The following is a 15,488-nucleotide window of genomic DNA, read 5'->3' as shown; positions in this document are numbered from 1 at the left end:
GTGGGTCGTGGCCAGATCATGCCCGCGCCCCATATCCTTGGAAGAGGTCGTGAGCATCACGGCTCAGGATGCCTGCATACAGCGGGCCAAGGATCTGCTCCGAACGGCCAACTGGCAGAGAGCCAAGGAGAGCTGGAAAGTACTCACACCAGAGGCCCAGAAAATCATGGACAGTCTGTACCACGTGAGGGCTGAACTAAATGAAGACGCGGCGGGGTGCCTCCTGCGAGGGCATCGCCTGGTAATCCCGACGGCTTTGACAGGACGAGTGGTTCAACTGGCACACGTAGGGCACCAGGGGATGGTCAAGACGAAGGCCCGGCTGCGGACAAAGGTATGGTTCCCGCTCATGGATGACATGGTGGAGAGCGTGGTGCGAACGTGCACGGCCTGTCAAGTCACGGGCGACAGCCCCCGTGAGGCCCCCATCATTGTGGAACCCAGGCCACGAGGCCCCTGGGAGAGAGTCAGTATGGATTTTGGTAGCCTTCCGGATGGAAGACACACGCTGGTAATGATAGACGACCACTCAAAATATCCTGAGGTCGAAATTGTCACCAGCACCAGTGCAGACTGTGTTATCCCCAAAATAGAAAAAATCATTGCCACTCATGGAGCCATGAGGGAACTCAGAACAGACAATGGACCGCCATTCCAGGGTCAAGACTTTGCTGAATATCTCTCGTCTCTGGGAACACGTCACAGGCGCATCACACCGAGGTGGCCTCAAGCCAACGGGGAGGCCGAGAGATTTATGAGGACTTTGAACAAGGTCATCCGCATTGCTCATGACAAGGGGCAGTCAGTGGAAATGGCCATTTTCACGTTCCTCCGAAGTTACCGCCAGACCCCGCACTCCACAACTGGGTTAGCTCCCGCACATCTCCTCCTAGGAAGGGTAATAACTGACTCTATTCCACACCACCCCCACTGGGCACCTGCAATAATAGATGAACACGCAGTGGAGAAGAAAAGAAATTCTGCATATGACAAAATCAGTAAGAAACGCCGGGCTGTGGCCCCCCACTTCAAAAGAGGCGACATGGTGCTTATCAGAAATCGTGCAACTGGTGGCAAGTTCAAACTTAACTACGAAAAGCGACCATGGCGAGTCATTGGGGTAAGAGGCACCCGCATCACAGCCACTCGAGGACGAGACAGGGTGACTCGCAATGTGTCTCATTTCAAACTGTATCATCCTTCAAGCATTGAGCCAAGGCGCCAGCAAGGCGGCGAACAAACCGAAACTGCAACTATATTGCCGACCGGTGAATCAACATATCGGCACGAGGTTAGGCCAAGTATCGAGCATCAGGTTTCTAGCGAAGAAGTGGGAGGTGACGCGGAGGCCCTGGATGAGGCCCCAGATCCGGAGGGGGCAGACAGAGAGGCGCCAAGACACGAAGTGGAGGTTGGAACGGAACTGATGACTCATCGGGGGTCCCAACGCCAGCTACGTGACAATCCCACCCCCTCCGGCTGACTGAGAGATTACTTTACGTAAGACTGTTCCCATTTACATATACGCACGTGAGTTTTGAACTGAATGCACTGGCATCTAAAAGACGCTGAAGGCCTCGGTCCTAATGTTCCTGAGTGAGAAAAGTTATGGTTGAATTGTGTTTTAATGTTTGCAGTCGTTTTGGTTTTTTCCTTATTTTTAGGAGGAATGTTATGTTCCTGAAGGTCCGCCCCCGATGTCCCGAGGGCTGGACGTGTTGGTCATGTGACCTCCCTATAATAAAAAGAGGTCGAGCACGTGCGAGGGCGTTCAGAGAGAGACGCGCCGACCGAGCAAGCAAACTTATTCCCAGTGTCCGGCTGAGTTTATTCTAGGGCCACGTGTCAGGCCTAGTTAGGATTAGATGCCCCTGAGTGCAGGTCCCAGAAAGATCTCCCTAGGGCCATCCTGTCCCCATCACCCTACACAACAACTAGGACTGGGAAAGACTCAATCTTCAGTGGAAAGCTCACAATTCTTTATTGTAGTAAGCAGCAGTGGTCACGTGGTATATTACGACTTCATTGATAGGAGACAGCATGAATGTGGCTTACATTAGCATAAGCTCGATCTTTAATACATTAATCGCTATGATTCAGAAATATATAACGTGAGCAGCAGTGGGAAAAAGACAGCGCTGACAGACTTCCGTGTGCTGCAATGTAAACGCTTTAAAGAAACACTGTCTGGGTAAAACAAGTTCAGCTCGGAATTCTGCTGCTTCTGTCTCGGAATTCTGCTGCTTCTGTCTGCATGTGTAAGGAGGCGATTGCTTTCTGAAGACGGTCACAGTGCAGGACTGTACACACTGCCATGGGTTTTTAAATATTGCACAACGCATGGAGTGGCCGGCAGCCATGTGGTTGGGTTAATCTGCTGCCTGTCATGTATGGGCGTGAGGCAGGAGAAGGGGCGGGACAAACCAGGTGACAGTGGCACTAGGAAGCAGCACTGTGACACCTGAACACAGAGGGTAGCCACTGTTTATGATCTGGCTGTCCAAGAACCGGTTCCCCTCCCAGATGTCACGAGGCCCCGCTCCCTGCCCAGCAGCTTGTGAGCGGACTCTGCGTCCTGGGACCACTCCAGTTTGCTGTCGTTTAGGAACGAGTTTGGGAGTGCAGAGATGTTGAACGCTGTGTTCGGAAGGGACCGCTTCTCCTACGAAAGGGTGCACGCACAGGAGAAGGTAGGGGAAGAACTTTAACTATTGCAAGTTGTATTTGTGCAGCTTTCTTGGAGTGAAACTGTTTGCTGGGTGTCGGATGGCAGCATGTAACAGTGCCCGCCTCCTCGCAGCTACCTGCAATCGATATTATGGTTTCTAAGTAATCCTGTTTCTGTAAAGTTTCATTGAAATGCCGCCCCCGTGCTGTCTGTTGCTCCATGTGCGTGGTTCCCGGGCGGAGTAGGAAGACGATACAAGCAGTTCAGAGGGATGCAGCGGCTGTCTAGTTTCGAAACTCTAATAATAAGCACCGGCAGCCTCACTGTGATGCAGGCGTTTGTTTACACGCGTGACTGAGGGGAGGAGCTGAGTCATCACTCACTGCTCAGCTCTCACAGTTTTAAATCATGCTAATAAAACCCTCGCCTCTGTTAGCCAAACAGAGAATGGTATAAAATAAAGGTCTCTCATAAAGCTGCTTTAATATCATCTGTGCTTGTAGGTGACACAGCGGCTTATTTTTTAGTTGAATAATGTAAGAAATTGCATTTGCCCCCCTTTCCTCTGTTTTGGTAGTAAAAAAAAAAAAACAACCATTCATTAGGATACAGAGGGCCCCTCACACACACCTCTGGGTTCCGGTGCCACTGCGCCTGCTGCATTATTTGTATCTATATCCCTGTGGCGCATCTTTGCTCATGGCACCCGACGCAGTTGTGACTTGCTCCCGTACTTGCGTTTGCTTGGCTGAAAAGGCTGTCATGCACTATAAGGTTACGGAAGGGATTCTGAACAAGGTGCTTTGCATGTACTTTCTTGGGGCAATCTGTTGACAGAACAGCTTATGCGCAGCAATAAAGGGCATCTTATATATTTGTTGTATTAGTTTATTGGTCACTTCAGCAGTGGAAAGCAGATTTCCCTCTCTCCTGACTTAAGCTCATCTTCTGCCCCATTACACTAATGTGGGACCAGCCGCTGTTGAGCGAGAGGGTACAGCACAGACACTGACAACTTGAAATGGGAACAAGCATTTACAATGCAATGGTTTCGCCTTTGGAAAAGTTAGAGCTATTGGCATTGCTCATGACATTTCTTTTTTTTTTTTTACTTATAAATAAATGGCATTGTTATTTACATTGCAATAGGTCTCACATTTGTTGGAGTTGGAGCTACTGGCATTGTAAATGGCAATGTTTTTTATTCATGCTTTTTTGTTTGCAGTGGAGTGATTTTTTTTAAGTGCACACTATACCATATTATAAGCTTTTATAGCAACTATACAGTAAAGCTATAGCTATTTTAACGTAAAAGGGTGTAAATGGATGAATACAAATACAAAAAAGAATCTTAAACTGTATGGTGGAATGTATAGCAGGTGACAGAGACTACCGATCACAACATACGTACTTTAAGTGATTGTGGGTACCATATGTAACGAGATGCATCCATAAGATTTGAACACTTTTAAGAGGCACAGTCAAGTATTTTGGAAAAACGGCAAAGAGAAGAGCAGCAGTTAAAGCGATATAGAAATAAAGAAGAAAGAAGAAACTGTGTAGAAAATAAGAAAGAAATATCTTAATCTCGCATATATTAGCATCAGCCCTAATAAATCATCCAAGCTCCCTCTTCATTGATCTGGCCTGTTGAATTTGGGACTTTTAAGCTGCAGGGAGTGCCACTGTCCTGGGAAAAAGTGGCTTTGATACTTGATGTTAGGCTGGAACATATTGAACAGGAGAGCAGCAATAAGAGAAACCACAGGAAAGCACATGCAGCAGGTATTATCCACGACCAATGCAATACAAAGAGGAATCAAATGCTTTCTTAAAAAGAACCCGGAGCTCACCCTTTACATGACGTCTACCTCGTGTGTATCGTTAAGAAGAGATGCTAACAATATGATGTTTGGATAGTCAAGTCCAAGGATGACTAGCCTCCACCAGGGCTTTATAATTTAGGCTCCATGTGATCGCCCTCCTCAAACTATTAATGGGTCTGCATCCTATGGAGAAGTTTCTTTGTAATTGCTTACTGTATACTGGTCTCAGCAAGAGCAAGTCACAAGCATACCCTTAATGCTCAAAGTCTGCCTTGGGGCCAGCAATGATGAAAACTATGCGTTTAATCCCATGGCCCCTGGTCATCAGGAGGTTCGGGCTCTCTCTCTCAAGCAGCAGCACATTTTGTTAGTTCTTCTATTGTCCGGGCATCTGGTGTATATGTTGCACTTTATAAAATCACTAACATAAGAGAAATGATCATGAGTTCTTGAGTTCTATGTAAATGTTAGGGCCTTGTCATATTCCTACAATATGGCCTGCAGGATGACTGGGCAAATGTAAATGCCCAAGTCTTATGTTAAAGAGTTGAAAAGAAAAAACTTGACGCCTACAGCCGTGTCATTTGGTAGACATGTGTGTATCTAGTAGACAGAAATGCTCATAGGCACATGTATAAATGTAAGCGGCATGCATCCAACATTCCTAAGAGCGATCGATTAAGTAGTCTCACATCAATAGTACTTTTCTAATCTTGCAGCGGAACAGATCCTCGCCTTTTGCAAAGCTGCTGCTCAAGGTAGAGAACGCATCTATTGCCTGGGTTGCAACGCTGCCAACTCGGAGTTAGAACTAGATCACAGCCCCTAACCAGGGCGCACGGAGGACAAATACAAGGTTATAACTATTGCCACATGGTTAAAATCAATAAAACCGCCATCCTTTCACTGAGCGGCTGCTTTGGAACAAGAACAAACATTATGTTCTTGCTACTGAACACAAACAAAATGTAGCCGAGTAATTTCATGCAAGAGGCTTAAGAAATGTGCTTGTATGGAGCATAAGCCCGCAGTTTGGGTGGATCTGTAAACAATGCAGAGTGCCTTGAAGGCCTTTGGCCATTAGGAGTTAGAGAAGCGCTTGAAGGACTGGTGTGAAGCATTCCAATGCACCAGGAGCTGGCCTGCATCCAAAGGCCAGATCCTTTGCAGTTGTCAGAGCTGGGAGGGGGTGCTGCTCCCTGGAGACCATTTGCATCGACACAACAAGGGTGATGGTGGGCTATAACTTGTCAGAAACTTAAGGAAGGGATAACCTATCAAACAATAGATGCCACTTAGAAAGACTTTTTTGGGGTTTTATTCACTTCAGAGATCAGGGAAAGACTGGAGTCCATAATTACTCCCAGATTTCGTACTTAAGTTCATACTGATGGCAGTGGGTCAAACCCCTGATGCCAGGTTATTTTTGGTTTGTAATTCTCCTGTTCTCTAGTGGTTGGGATGCACATTTTGGAGGAGTTAAGTTGGTCTGAATCCACCGACTGACAGCTCGGAGGAAATGGTCAGGCCCCGAGAAGTCCATATCCACCCTATGTCACCATCTGAATTATGCATGCGTCCTTGCAGCAGGTACCGTTGAAGAACTCCGTGAGGTCCAGTCGGTTGTGAACTAGAGATTTGGGAGAACTGGTGATATGATTGAATCTTGAAATATGTCAGAGCTGAAAAGAGCCAAGGAAACAGGGGGACGACGGTGGCCCTGCTGAGCGGGCAGGAGGAGAACCAATAGCCACTGGTCTCAATAGTAGGGTCTGGTGGTGCACTCTGCTAATGATGCTGGGCACGTGCACCAATAATGCAGCCACTCCATCTCTGCCCACTGACATTCAATCCCGACGGATTCAGTGCCTCAGAACATACCACACTGCTGTTCAATATTCTACTCAGAGCCACACAAAGCAACCGTCAAATAACGCCCTTGAGCTACAACAAGGTACCCGAGCTAGAACAAAGGTACCCGAGCTAGAACAAAGTCACTGCACTGTGATAAGACCACGCACTGCAACGCACACACCGGAGGGCGATGAGCCCTGAGCCAGGCACACCCGCCACAAGCCAGTGAGCTAAAACAATCACCACCCCGTGAAGGGTACTTATTGTCGAACAAACCTAATTGTGTGTGAGAAAAAGTCCCCGCCCCAAGCTGCAGGAATCACAGACGTCACGTAGAAGAAGGCAAAGTCGCGCAGACCTAGCCCTCAGCTGAACAAGCAGGCCCGGTGCGCGCTGCAGGGGCCAACGCACCGGGCACTCTAAATGGCTTTTCTCGCCCCATCTCTCGATGGGCGTGCATAACAAGAGCCCGCCCCTGCTTCCACACATCCTTTTGTACCAGGGGAAAACCCGTTTGCCTCCACCCTCGCCCCTAGTGAAGTTACTCGGGCTGCTGGAGACTCCCCTCTCCAGGGCCAAACCTCAGTTCTCGAAGCCCCAGTCAGGTACACCTGGAGGGAGTTTGCAGCTCCCCACCCTCCCTACACGTATTCGTTCCATTGACTGCACCTCTTAATTTGCGAACGAGGTATGCAGTCGGCCATTCTGACCCAACCACCTATCGGGTCTTCCGCGTGCCCTCTGGCTCTTTTGTGATGACCGCTTCCCTCCCAATTCTACATTATAATAGAAGCCCCTCCCTCGCCCCCAGCACCGGGGCCTTCACGGGCAAACATCTGGATGGCTCTAAACAAAGAGGGGCGCAAGAGGTGGAGACATGGCCGGAAGTCATCAAATACCACAGCAGGGAACTCAAACACCACCCTGGCCATCAGAAGAGCACACACAAACACACCACTCGTCACCCAGAGCTTCTGGCAACGCCCCAAATGTACTCAAGTACCGACGGTCACTCCAGTCCATGCACATAGTTAACTCCAGAGGGAGAGACGCACGTTCCCACCCCAGGTTCGTACCAAAGGTGCCATGGGCCTTAATGCAAGCAAGGGAAGTGGACCGTGTGTCCCAAGTTTGCATGCAAAAACAGCTATATCTGGGCAGAAATATATAGTTCGTGTATTGTGCGCCTTGGAGCAAGGAAAGAAATGGGCCCCTGGCTAGGGTGACCAGATTTTTAAAGCCAAAAACCGGGACATTTTCCAAAAATAGGTGGTTTACACTTTTACTTCAACCCGGGCACACAGTGACAGTGCCCCTTAGCAGAAAATTACAGAAGAGGCAGTAAGAACACACATAAAATGCAATTTGTAAAGCCAGTAGCAGGCCTGTTAATTAAATTACTTTTTTATAACAGCTGCTAACCATCCCTGCTTTGCAAAACAAAAATATACCTCCCACTTCAGCCGACCCTCTCTACAAACTGGGACTGAACTTAATTTCTTGAAATCTGCCAGGACAGCTGGCGAAAAAAAACGGGACTGTCCGGGCAAATCCGGGACGCCTGGTGGTCAGCCTACCCATGGCTGCAGTCTGGGTTATAACATGGGAGCAATAACCGGGGTTCAGTGGGTCTCTGGGACCCCTGGTAGGTACCGCACCCGTGGAAGGTACGCCCCCGTGTCTGGGCTGTAATGGGCCCTCTTGGCGTTCGCCGGTGCCACTGCACCTACTATACTACCGATACATTCCTTCCAACTCTACAATAAGTGTGAGAGCGTTGAAAGGGGGCGGGTTGTAGTATTCTAAAAAGGCAATGATTTGGATTGGAACATTGAGAAACAGGACACAAACAACTTGTAGCACGCAGACTCCCGCGCCCTCCGAGAACGGGCGGTGCGGCCAGCAGATGCCCCATGGACAGGCAATGTTGAGGCAGAGAACAACTCACAGCCCAGGAAACACGCAGAGGTAATGCGTGACAGGCGGGAGCGCCACAACTAACCACCCCCCACGAACAGTACCTACACATAAGATGCCTTGCTCTCATAACCTGCCCCCTCGCACAGGTGGGTCTTACCCAAAGCTCTTCCCGGAACCAGGCTTATTTCCTTCTTCCAACACCTGCCCCAGTGTCTGTACTCGCACTGTCTCCTAAACGACGCAGACGTTTGCGGGGGATAGTGGGACCTAATTCCCGGTGATTCGCCTTGCCTGTACTTATCCCACATACCCAACGAGGCAGACTTTTCGTTCCACAAAACCTGTGCTTCCGGTTCTAGTGCTCACCCCCTCCACTACTTACCCCTATTTAGTGCATCATTCCGGGTTCAACCCATACCGCACCCCCCAAAAAAGTGCATACAACTCACCGTTCTCACAGCTGTGATTTGTTAAAAGCGCTTCCATCAGATCCCCTCGCGCTTCACTCTGACGGTGACTTATCTTTTTTTTTTTTTTTGGGGAGGGTTTTCCCCAGCTAGATGGAAATCCTTCCCAGTTCAAAGCCTCATTCCTGCTTTCAGACCACTAACCCCTGCCTGCTGCGCTTCCTGCATTAGGGTCATTGGCGTAGTTGAAAATGGCAGCTGCAAGCCGCTGCGGATATGCCGTACCCACAATATCATGTGCCAGTCCAGAGAGACAGGATTGCTGATGCAACAACCAAACAGGTAAACATCAAGCAATAAGAGCGTCAGGTGTGTTCGAGAGCTACCCCTGCATCTCTTGTTGCAGCTGTGAGAATCGGTCATCTTCCCCGCCGGCCCATCAGCCCTTCCATACCCCGCCTGCACACTTCATTAGAGCAAAGGTGTTCCTAAAGGCATCTCACGTACACGGATGATGGAGTTCAACTCGGGCGCAGTCACTTGCTTGGCTCGTTCAATGGCTCCCAAAACCTGCTGCTGGTGCTCTTGTGAAAGGTATGGCAACACCTGTGCGCAGATTCCATTTAATCGCTTAACGATTTCAGCCTGCTTGTGCATTTCAATGTTTAGCCGTAGGACATCTCATAGTACATAACATAGTGACGCTGCATTTCGGACTTCTCGCTGGCCAGTTTATCACACTCCAACTTCAAGCTGTGATATTGTGCTTGGAGAAGTTGGAACTCATCTTTTATCCGGTCGCAGGAGTCGGAGGTGGTGAACTTCAGCTGCTGTGGCAGGTGAGACGAGCCCGAGTGCCGGCTTTGTGGAAACATCATGTCCGTCGGGCGGTGTCCGGGAGGGGGGTCGGCGTCTCCCCGCGGCTCCCCTGGCGCTCTCCCCGGCTGGCCTCGCTCGCTGTCCCCCGCCTCCGCTCTCCGCCTCTCACTGCGGCGCAGCAGCTCCCGTAATGGCGGCAAGGAGTATTACAAGTAGGCAACGGGTACCAGGGAGTACACCACAGTACTGTAAAAACCAAAGTGAATTCCAAAGAACGGAGGATTGTCTCAGTATTGCAGAGTACGAGAAAGTATCGCTAGAGTACCAGAGGTTCGGGCCGCGGAGTGTCTCGGCTGTATCACAGAGTGCACGCATGGCGAGTAATGCCGCCGTGCAAGCAGAGCGCCACTAAGGACCAGGAAGTAGCGCTGACTGGCACGAGGCACCATGCAGGAGCGCAGTTAGAACCGCGCCGATCTCATGCTCACTAAAGTCGAGGCAGATAGCTTTGGCGCTCACTCATTCTGCGCGACGCCTTCCTTCTCCCCCCCCACTCGATTCTTCCTGTACCTGGAGTACCAGAGGAAGCTACGGGATACCACAATTTGTGAGGACACGGGGGGGGGGCGGGAGAGGACGAGGGGGGCGGGAGGGGGGCGGAAAAGGACACGGACGTCGGGAGGGAGGCGGGAACGTGCACAGGACAGGGAGGGGGGACGGCAGGAGGAGGGACACAAGGCAGGACAGCAGCAAGCACGGCCCGGCAGGACCAGATTCGGGGGCGTTCCCGGCTTTTGGCTGACGTATAATGACGTAGCCAAAAGCCAAAGATTCTCGGGAACGCCCCCAAATCTGGTCCGGCCATGACGGACGCCTCTCTGTTCCAATGGCTAGCCTCCATTTATGGAGCTAGCCAATGAAGCAGAGGGGCGTGTTCAAGTCACCCATACTAGAAACTACAGATTTCTCTGGAGGCGGAGCTTACAGCTCCATTCCCCAGCGAAACCTAAAAAGGCCGCTTTATTGAAGCAAGGTCACATTATGAACTTAAACATTCCTAGGCAATGTGCCTTACAAAACTAGCAACCTCACTATACATCAAACGTCACCTATCAATCAATCACTCAACATCTTTATTCAGTCATATTAAAAAATAACCATAAAAGCACATACAAATGGATCTATAAAAAGATGTTATTGCTAAATATTATCATTCAAAATTCCGAATATTTCTTCACAAACCTAAGCTGAGATGAAAGTGTATAAAAGATATAAAAAAAAGAGATAAAAGTATATAAAAACATTTTATATCATGGGTCTACTTACGTTGAGATTGCTAATCAAACTCAATTTACTTCATGCCACCCCCTTCCTTTTTCTCATGCAAGCCCATAAGAAAGTTGCTACAGAGAAGTAAACCAAAGGACCTGAGAGTGTTTTTAAAAAATATGGTGCTACCCTACACTGCTTAAAGCCCATATTCTTTGAAATTGTGCTGATTGTGTGGAGGGAGTCCTGGCAGACGCAATATCACCGTACCTTCACTTCCTGTGGCCCGAGTTTGGTGGCCATTTTGGGGGTAGCGCTCTAGTCTTCGGCGGACTCCGGCTGTCATAAGGGATCAGCTTGGTGCAGCCGCGACAGAAAGCTGCTAACTGAGACATGAGCAGCACGTAAGTTGATGGATGCGTGGTGACAGACTACAGCCCTTGTTATTCGAGCTGACCTGGCCATAATACCGGGAAAGGGGATATCGACACGACCCAGGGAAGCCACCAACAGCCATACCCTGCCAGACAAAACACCTCAGCCAGCACAAGGGGATAGAAGTAAGGGAGAGCTGAAAAGTGGCTTCCTCAACGTCAGATCCCTCCCCAAACATGCAACCGAGATACAACTACTAATAGAGTCCCGCAACCTGGGTGTCCTGTTTCTAACTGAAACATTGACGGTAGCTGGGCTCCAGTCAGAGCTGGGTCCGGCATGCCCAGTGGGGTACAAGGTCTTCCACAACCCCAGGCTTAAGGAACGAGGGGGGAAACTGGAGTCATTTTCAGGGAAGAACTGAACATCGCTATGTTAGACATTGACAAAGTATCTTGTGCAGAACTCCTTGGATTCTCAATAAAACATGACTCAGGTCACTGCCTTACAGGCTTGTATGCTACAGGCCACCAGGGGCCGGTAATGCCATGCAACAGCAGGAAATGATTGGAGTTATTAATAACATGACAATTACTCATAACAGATTACTAGTGTTGGGGGATTTTAACCTATGGACCAATGGCAAACTAGACACAGCTTTCCACAACATCACACAATCCTGTGCCAATTTAGGGCTAAAACAATGGGTAACCACTCCCACACACAGGGAAGGCAACATCTTAGACCTAATTTTCGCAGAAGAGGACCTTGTATCCATGGGAAAAACCCTACCAGTGGGATGGTCAGATCACTATTTAGTAACATTCAACGTCCATACTCTGAGTAACGCAAGGCCTAGGGCCAAACAGGTCAGAACCTTTATCAGCCGTGACTGGAAAGGACAATTAAAAAAAGGGGAAAGAGGGGACGCCCTTTTTCAGCTAGAAGCCCTTTTTAACCCGGAGAATGACATTACAGGGAACTATTGTTCGCTCTGTGAACATGTGACCATGAAAATTGATCAAATTGCCCCTCTGAAAGTAATCAGGAAAAGAGGCAACCCTTCCGCGCCCTGGTACACGGAAAAACTGAAAAATCTGAAAAAGGCGGAAAGACACTGGAGGAGGGACTACACAGAACAGAATAGACTACTCTGGAGGCTGTCAATAACAAAATATAAAAAAGTGATTGCCACAGCCAAAGCAGAACACTTTGCAGCCATTATTTTGAAAAGCACAAATAAGTCACAAGACATTTTTAACATAGTGAGAGAAATGTACCACCCGAATGTCGCCAGCAGCAACATCAAACCTTCCCAGGAGCTATTCGATGGTCTGGCCTCCTCCTTCCGGGATAAAATCATAAAAATAGTAGAGAGTATGGAGGACTCTCCCACATCCATAGCACAGCATCAGAGCACTGGGGACAGCGGGATTAGAGAGAAGGAAAGGATAGGCACTCACCACCAAGGGCCGTCCTGGACAAATTTGAAATACCCCAGAAAAAGAGTTTGCTCAAATAGCACTCAGTATCTCCTCTTGATCCCCGCTGGATCCTCTACCCCACAAAGTTGTAAAGGAATTGGGGGCTGAATTCTTTCCCTTACTCCGTCAACTATGTGGCCAATCCCTCTGCACAGGCATTGTCCCAATGGAATGGAAGTAGGCGGTTATTACACCCCTGCTAAAGAAACCAAATCTTGACCCCAGCTGCCACAAGAATTACCGACCCATCTCGCTCCTGCCGTATCCAATACAGATCACGGAACGGCTGGTCAATAGGTCCTATCCCTATTCCTGGAGATAAACAACATCCTAGAAGAGGAGCAATTTGGGTTTAGACCAGCCCATGGGACCGAGTCAGCTCTGTTGATGGTCCTGGACAACCTGCGAATGAGGGCGGACAGGGTTGATTCAGAAATTCTAATTCTGCTGGACCTGTCCGCCGCGTTAGACACAGTGAGCCATGACATCCTACTGACAAGGCTGGAAACCTTTGGAGTAAAAGGAACGGCGCTCAACTGGCTGCGCTCGTACCTGGCAGATAGATGACAGGCAGTGGCACTCCCTCCATACCAGTCTGAACTTGCCAAAGTCCCACATAAGGTCCCACAGGGGTCCGCCATCAGTCCCATCCTTTTTAATGCCTTACATGCAACCCCTGATGGGCATAATCAAGGCTTATGATATCAGCGTGATCAACTATGTGGATGACACGCAGCTGATGATCTCCCTCGATGGTGCCCATGCAGACTCACTTGAGACCTTTCACACCTGCATGAAGGAAATGGCAACATGGCTAAAAAGAAACTCGCTACAATTTAATAGCAGAAAAACAGAGATCATGCAATGTAAAGTGGGGAGAATTGCCAGAAGCCTGCCTGCAGACTTCTGGCCTTTGTTCTCAGATGGACCACAGACACCAGTACAAACGGTGCGGAATCTGGGGGTCAGCTGCAATGAGAACTTAAACCTGGAGACCAACGTCAATAAACAGGTGAGCAGCTGCTTCACCTTAATGCGGGGCCTCCGAAAGCTGCTGCCTCTTCTTCCAGCACAGACTAGAGCAACTGTAGTCAGGAGCACCATTCTTAGCCGCCTGGATTACTGCAACGGTCTGCTACTGGAATCTCCTGCATATCTGATTTCCAGACTTCAGAGTATCCAGGCGGCAGCAGCTAAACTGGCACTCTCACGAGCCCGCCGATCCTCCACTACTTTAGCACTGGCCGACCTACACTGGCTGCCTGTGCCTCAGAGGATCCTCTTTAAATCTCTATGTACTGTTTTTAAAGCAGTACACGGTCAGGGTCCTAAATCTCTACAAAACAAGTTCCAATGGTATGAGCCCCCACGGGCCCTTCGCTCCTCATCTACTAACCTTATCAGAATACCCAGAATCAGGAAAGCAACCCAGGGTGGCAGAGCCTTTAGCATAGCAGCAGCTCACCTCTGGAATAGCCTTCCAATTGTGATTAGGAAAACCAGTGAATTGTTGCCTTTCCGCAAAAAGGTCAAGACCTGGCTCTTCCTTAAAGTATAACTACCCTAGGAGCAACAGTATCTTCCCTCCATCCTTGCCCCTATGCTGTTCACTTCTTAGTTGCACCTTCTTCCTAAGCGCCAGGATGCCCGTAGGGTTGCAGCGCACTCTATAAATGATATAAATAAATACATAAATAAGTAGGCCTTCCGTTCACTCTCGTAGAGCCTGCAAAATAAAAACCAAATGCAGTTCGGTTTGAGGTGATACGTTATCACACGGGCACAAGCTAAGATTGGAGTGGTTATACGTTTTTTCAGGATAGCCAAGCATTAGGGGAATCAAGTTGGTGCGGAATCTTAAAGTAAGAATCAATGTTGTGAGCTGTTTATGTTGACTAGGTAAGAGAAATCTGCCTCCATTAGTGGTGGGTTAAGGTAATAAACCTGTGCTACATGTTTCACTTTATGGTATTTCCTACGCGTATATTCAGCCATCACCATAAACATAGCAATAACTTTTTGCTTGGACACCCTCTTACAGACCAGAGGATCTTTAAAAAGTTCATGAAGACCTATCTCTTTTAAAACTGTCTCCACATAGCTTAGCCACTTAGATCTTTTCCATTTATCCATCTCTATGCAGCTCTTAATTATCATGTCACCTCTAATTTTCCTACCTCCACCTCTAATTTTCCCCCACTTGTCAACCAACTTGACTGTCACTTTATCTCTACCCTACAACCTGATCCAATTGTGCTTGTCCAACGGTAAGCCCTAACTTACCACCTTCCGCAAGTATAAACTTACTGCCACCCTCCCCTTCAAACTGCTTGATCCAAACCAACAGCAATAAAACTGATTCAGCCCCTGAAAACCTGTGGGCTAACTGCCCATCCAGCATCTGCTCATCAGTGACACAAACTTATCTACCCCCTTGTTTGTGCACCTGTTTCACCATGGACCTCTAAACGAAATCCACCCCACCCCACCAAACCTTAATAAAGAGCTGTTCATATACAATAAACAAACCTCAGCCCTACCTTACTTTCCCGCTCAACCCCAACGCCAGGAGAGGGATCATGTGTATGCGACTGCTGGCACTACCAATTATGGACTTTGGGAGGACCGGGTTTTATTGTTATGCAATGGTTTTAATTAACTTATGCAATAAATAAATACAAAATAAAAAATAAATAAAGAGCAGTGGGCTCTTTGTTGAGCTACCTGCCACTGTGTTACCTAAAGACAAAATGGTGGCTGATAACCCAAAATAACCCCCTTATCTCAACATGCAGCAACATATCAGCAAGGCAACAAAGGGAGCGAACTTCCAGATCAATACTCTGAGGAAACTTAAACCCTTCTC

The 15,488-nt window shown here is 48.6% G+C and overlaps 1 protein-coding gene across 3 annotated transcripts in view; it reads left to right on the top strand.

The window, feature by feature from the left end:
- Positions 1-2,268: 2,268 nt before the first annotated feature.
- LOC147696974 (multidrug resistance-associated protein 1-like) overlaps positions 2,269-15,488 on the top strand; it is a 547,338-nt gene continuing 534,118 nt past the window's right edge. Inside the window, exon 1 of one of the 3 annotated variants that reach the window (XM_086934056.1) lies at positions 2,269-2,690. In XM_086934056.1, the coding sequence (XP_086790182.1) occupies positions 2,628-2,690 (63 nt within the window). In that variant the 5' untranslated portion in view covers positions 2,269-2,627. The remainder of the gene's footprint in view (positions 2,691-15,488) is intronic. The other 2 variants (XR_015299277.1, XM_086934058.1) reach the window with 2 other exon arrangements.

The sequence above is a fragment of the Lissotriton vulgaris genome, chromosome 8 (genome assembly GCF_964263255.1).
Source record: "Lissotriton vulgaris chromosome 8, aLisVul1.2, whole genome shotgun sequence".
Taxonomy (NCBI): Eukaryota; Metazoa; Chordata; class Amphibia; order Caudata; family Salamandridae; genus Lissotriton; species Lissotriton vulgaris.
Note: the sequence above shows the minus strand (reverse complement) of the source record. Positions and strands in the feature narration are given on the sequence as shown.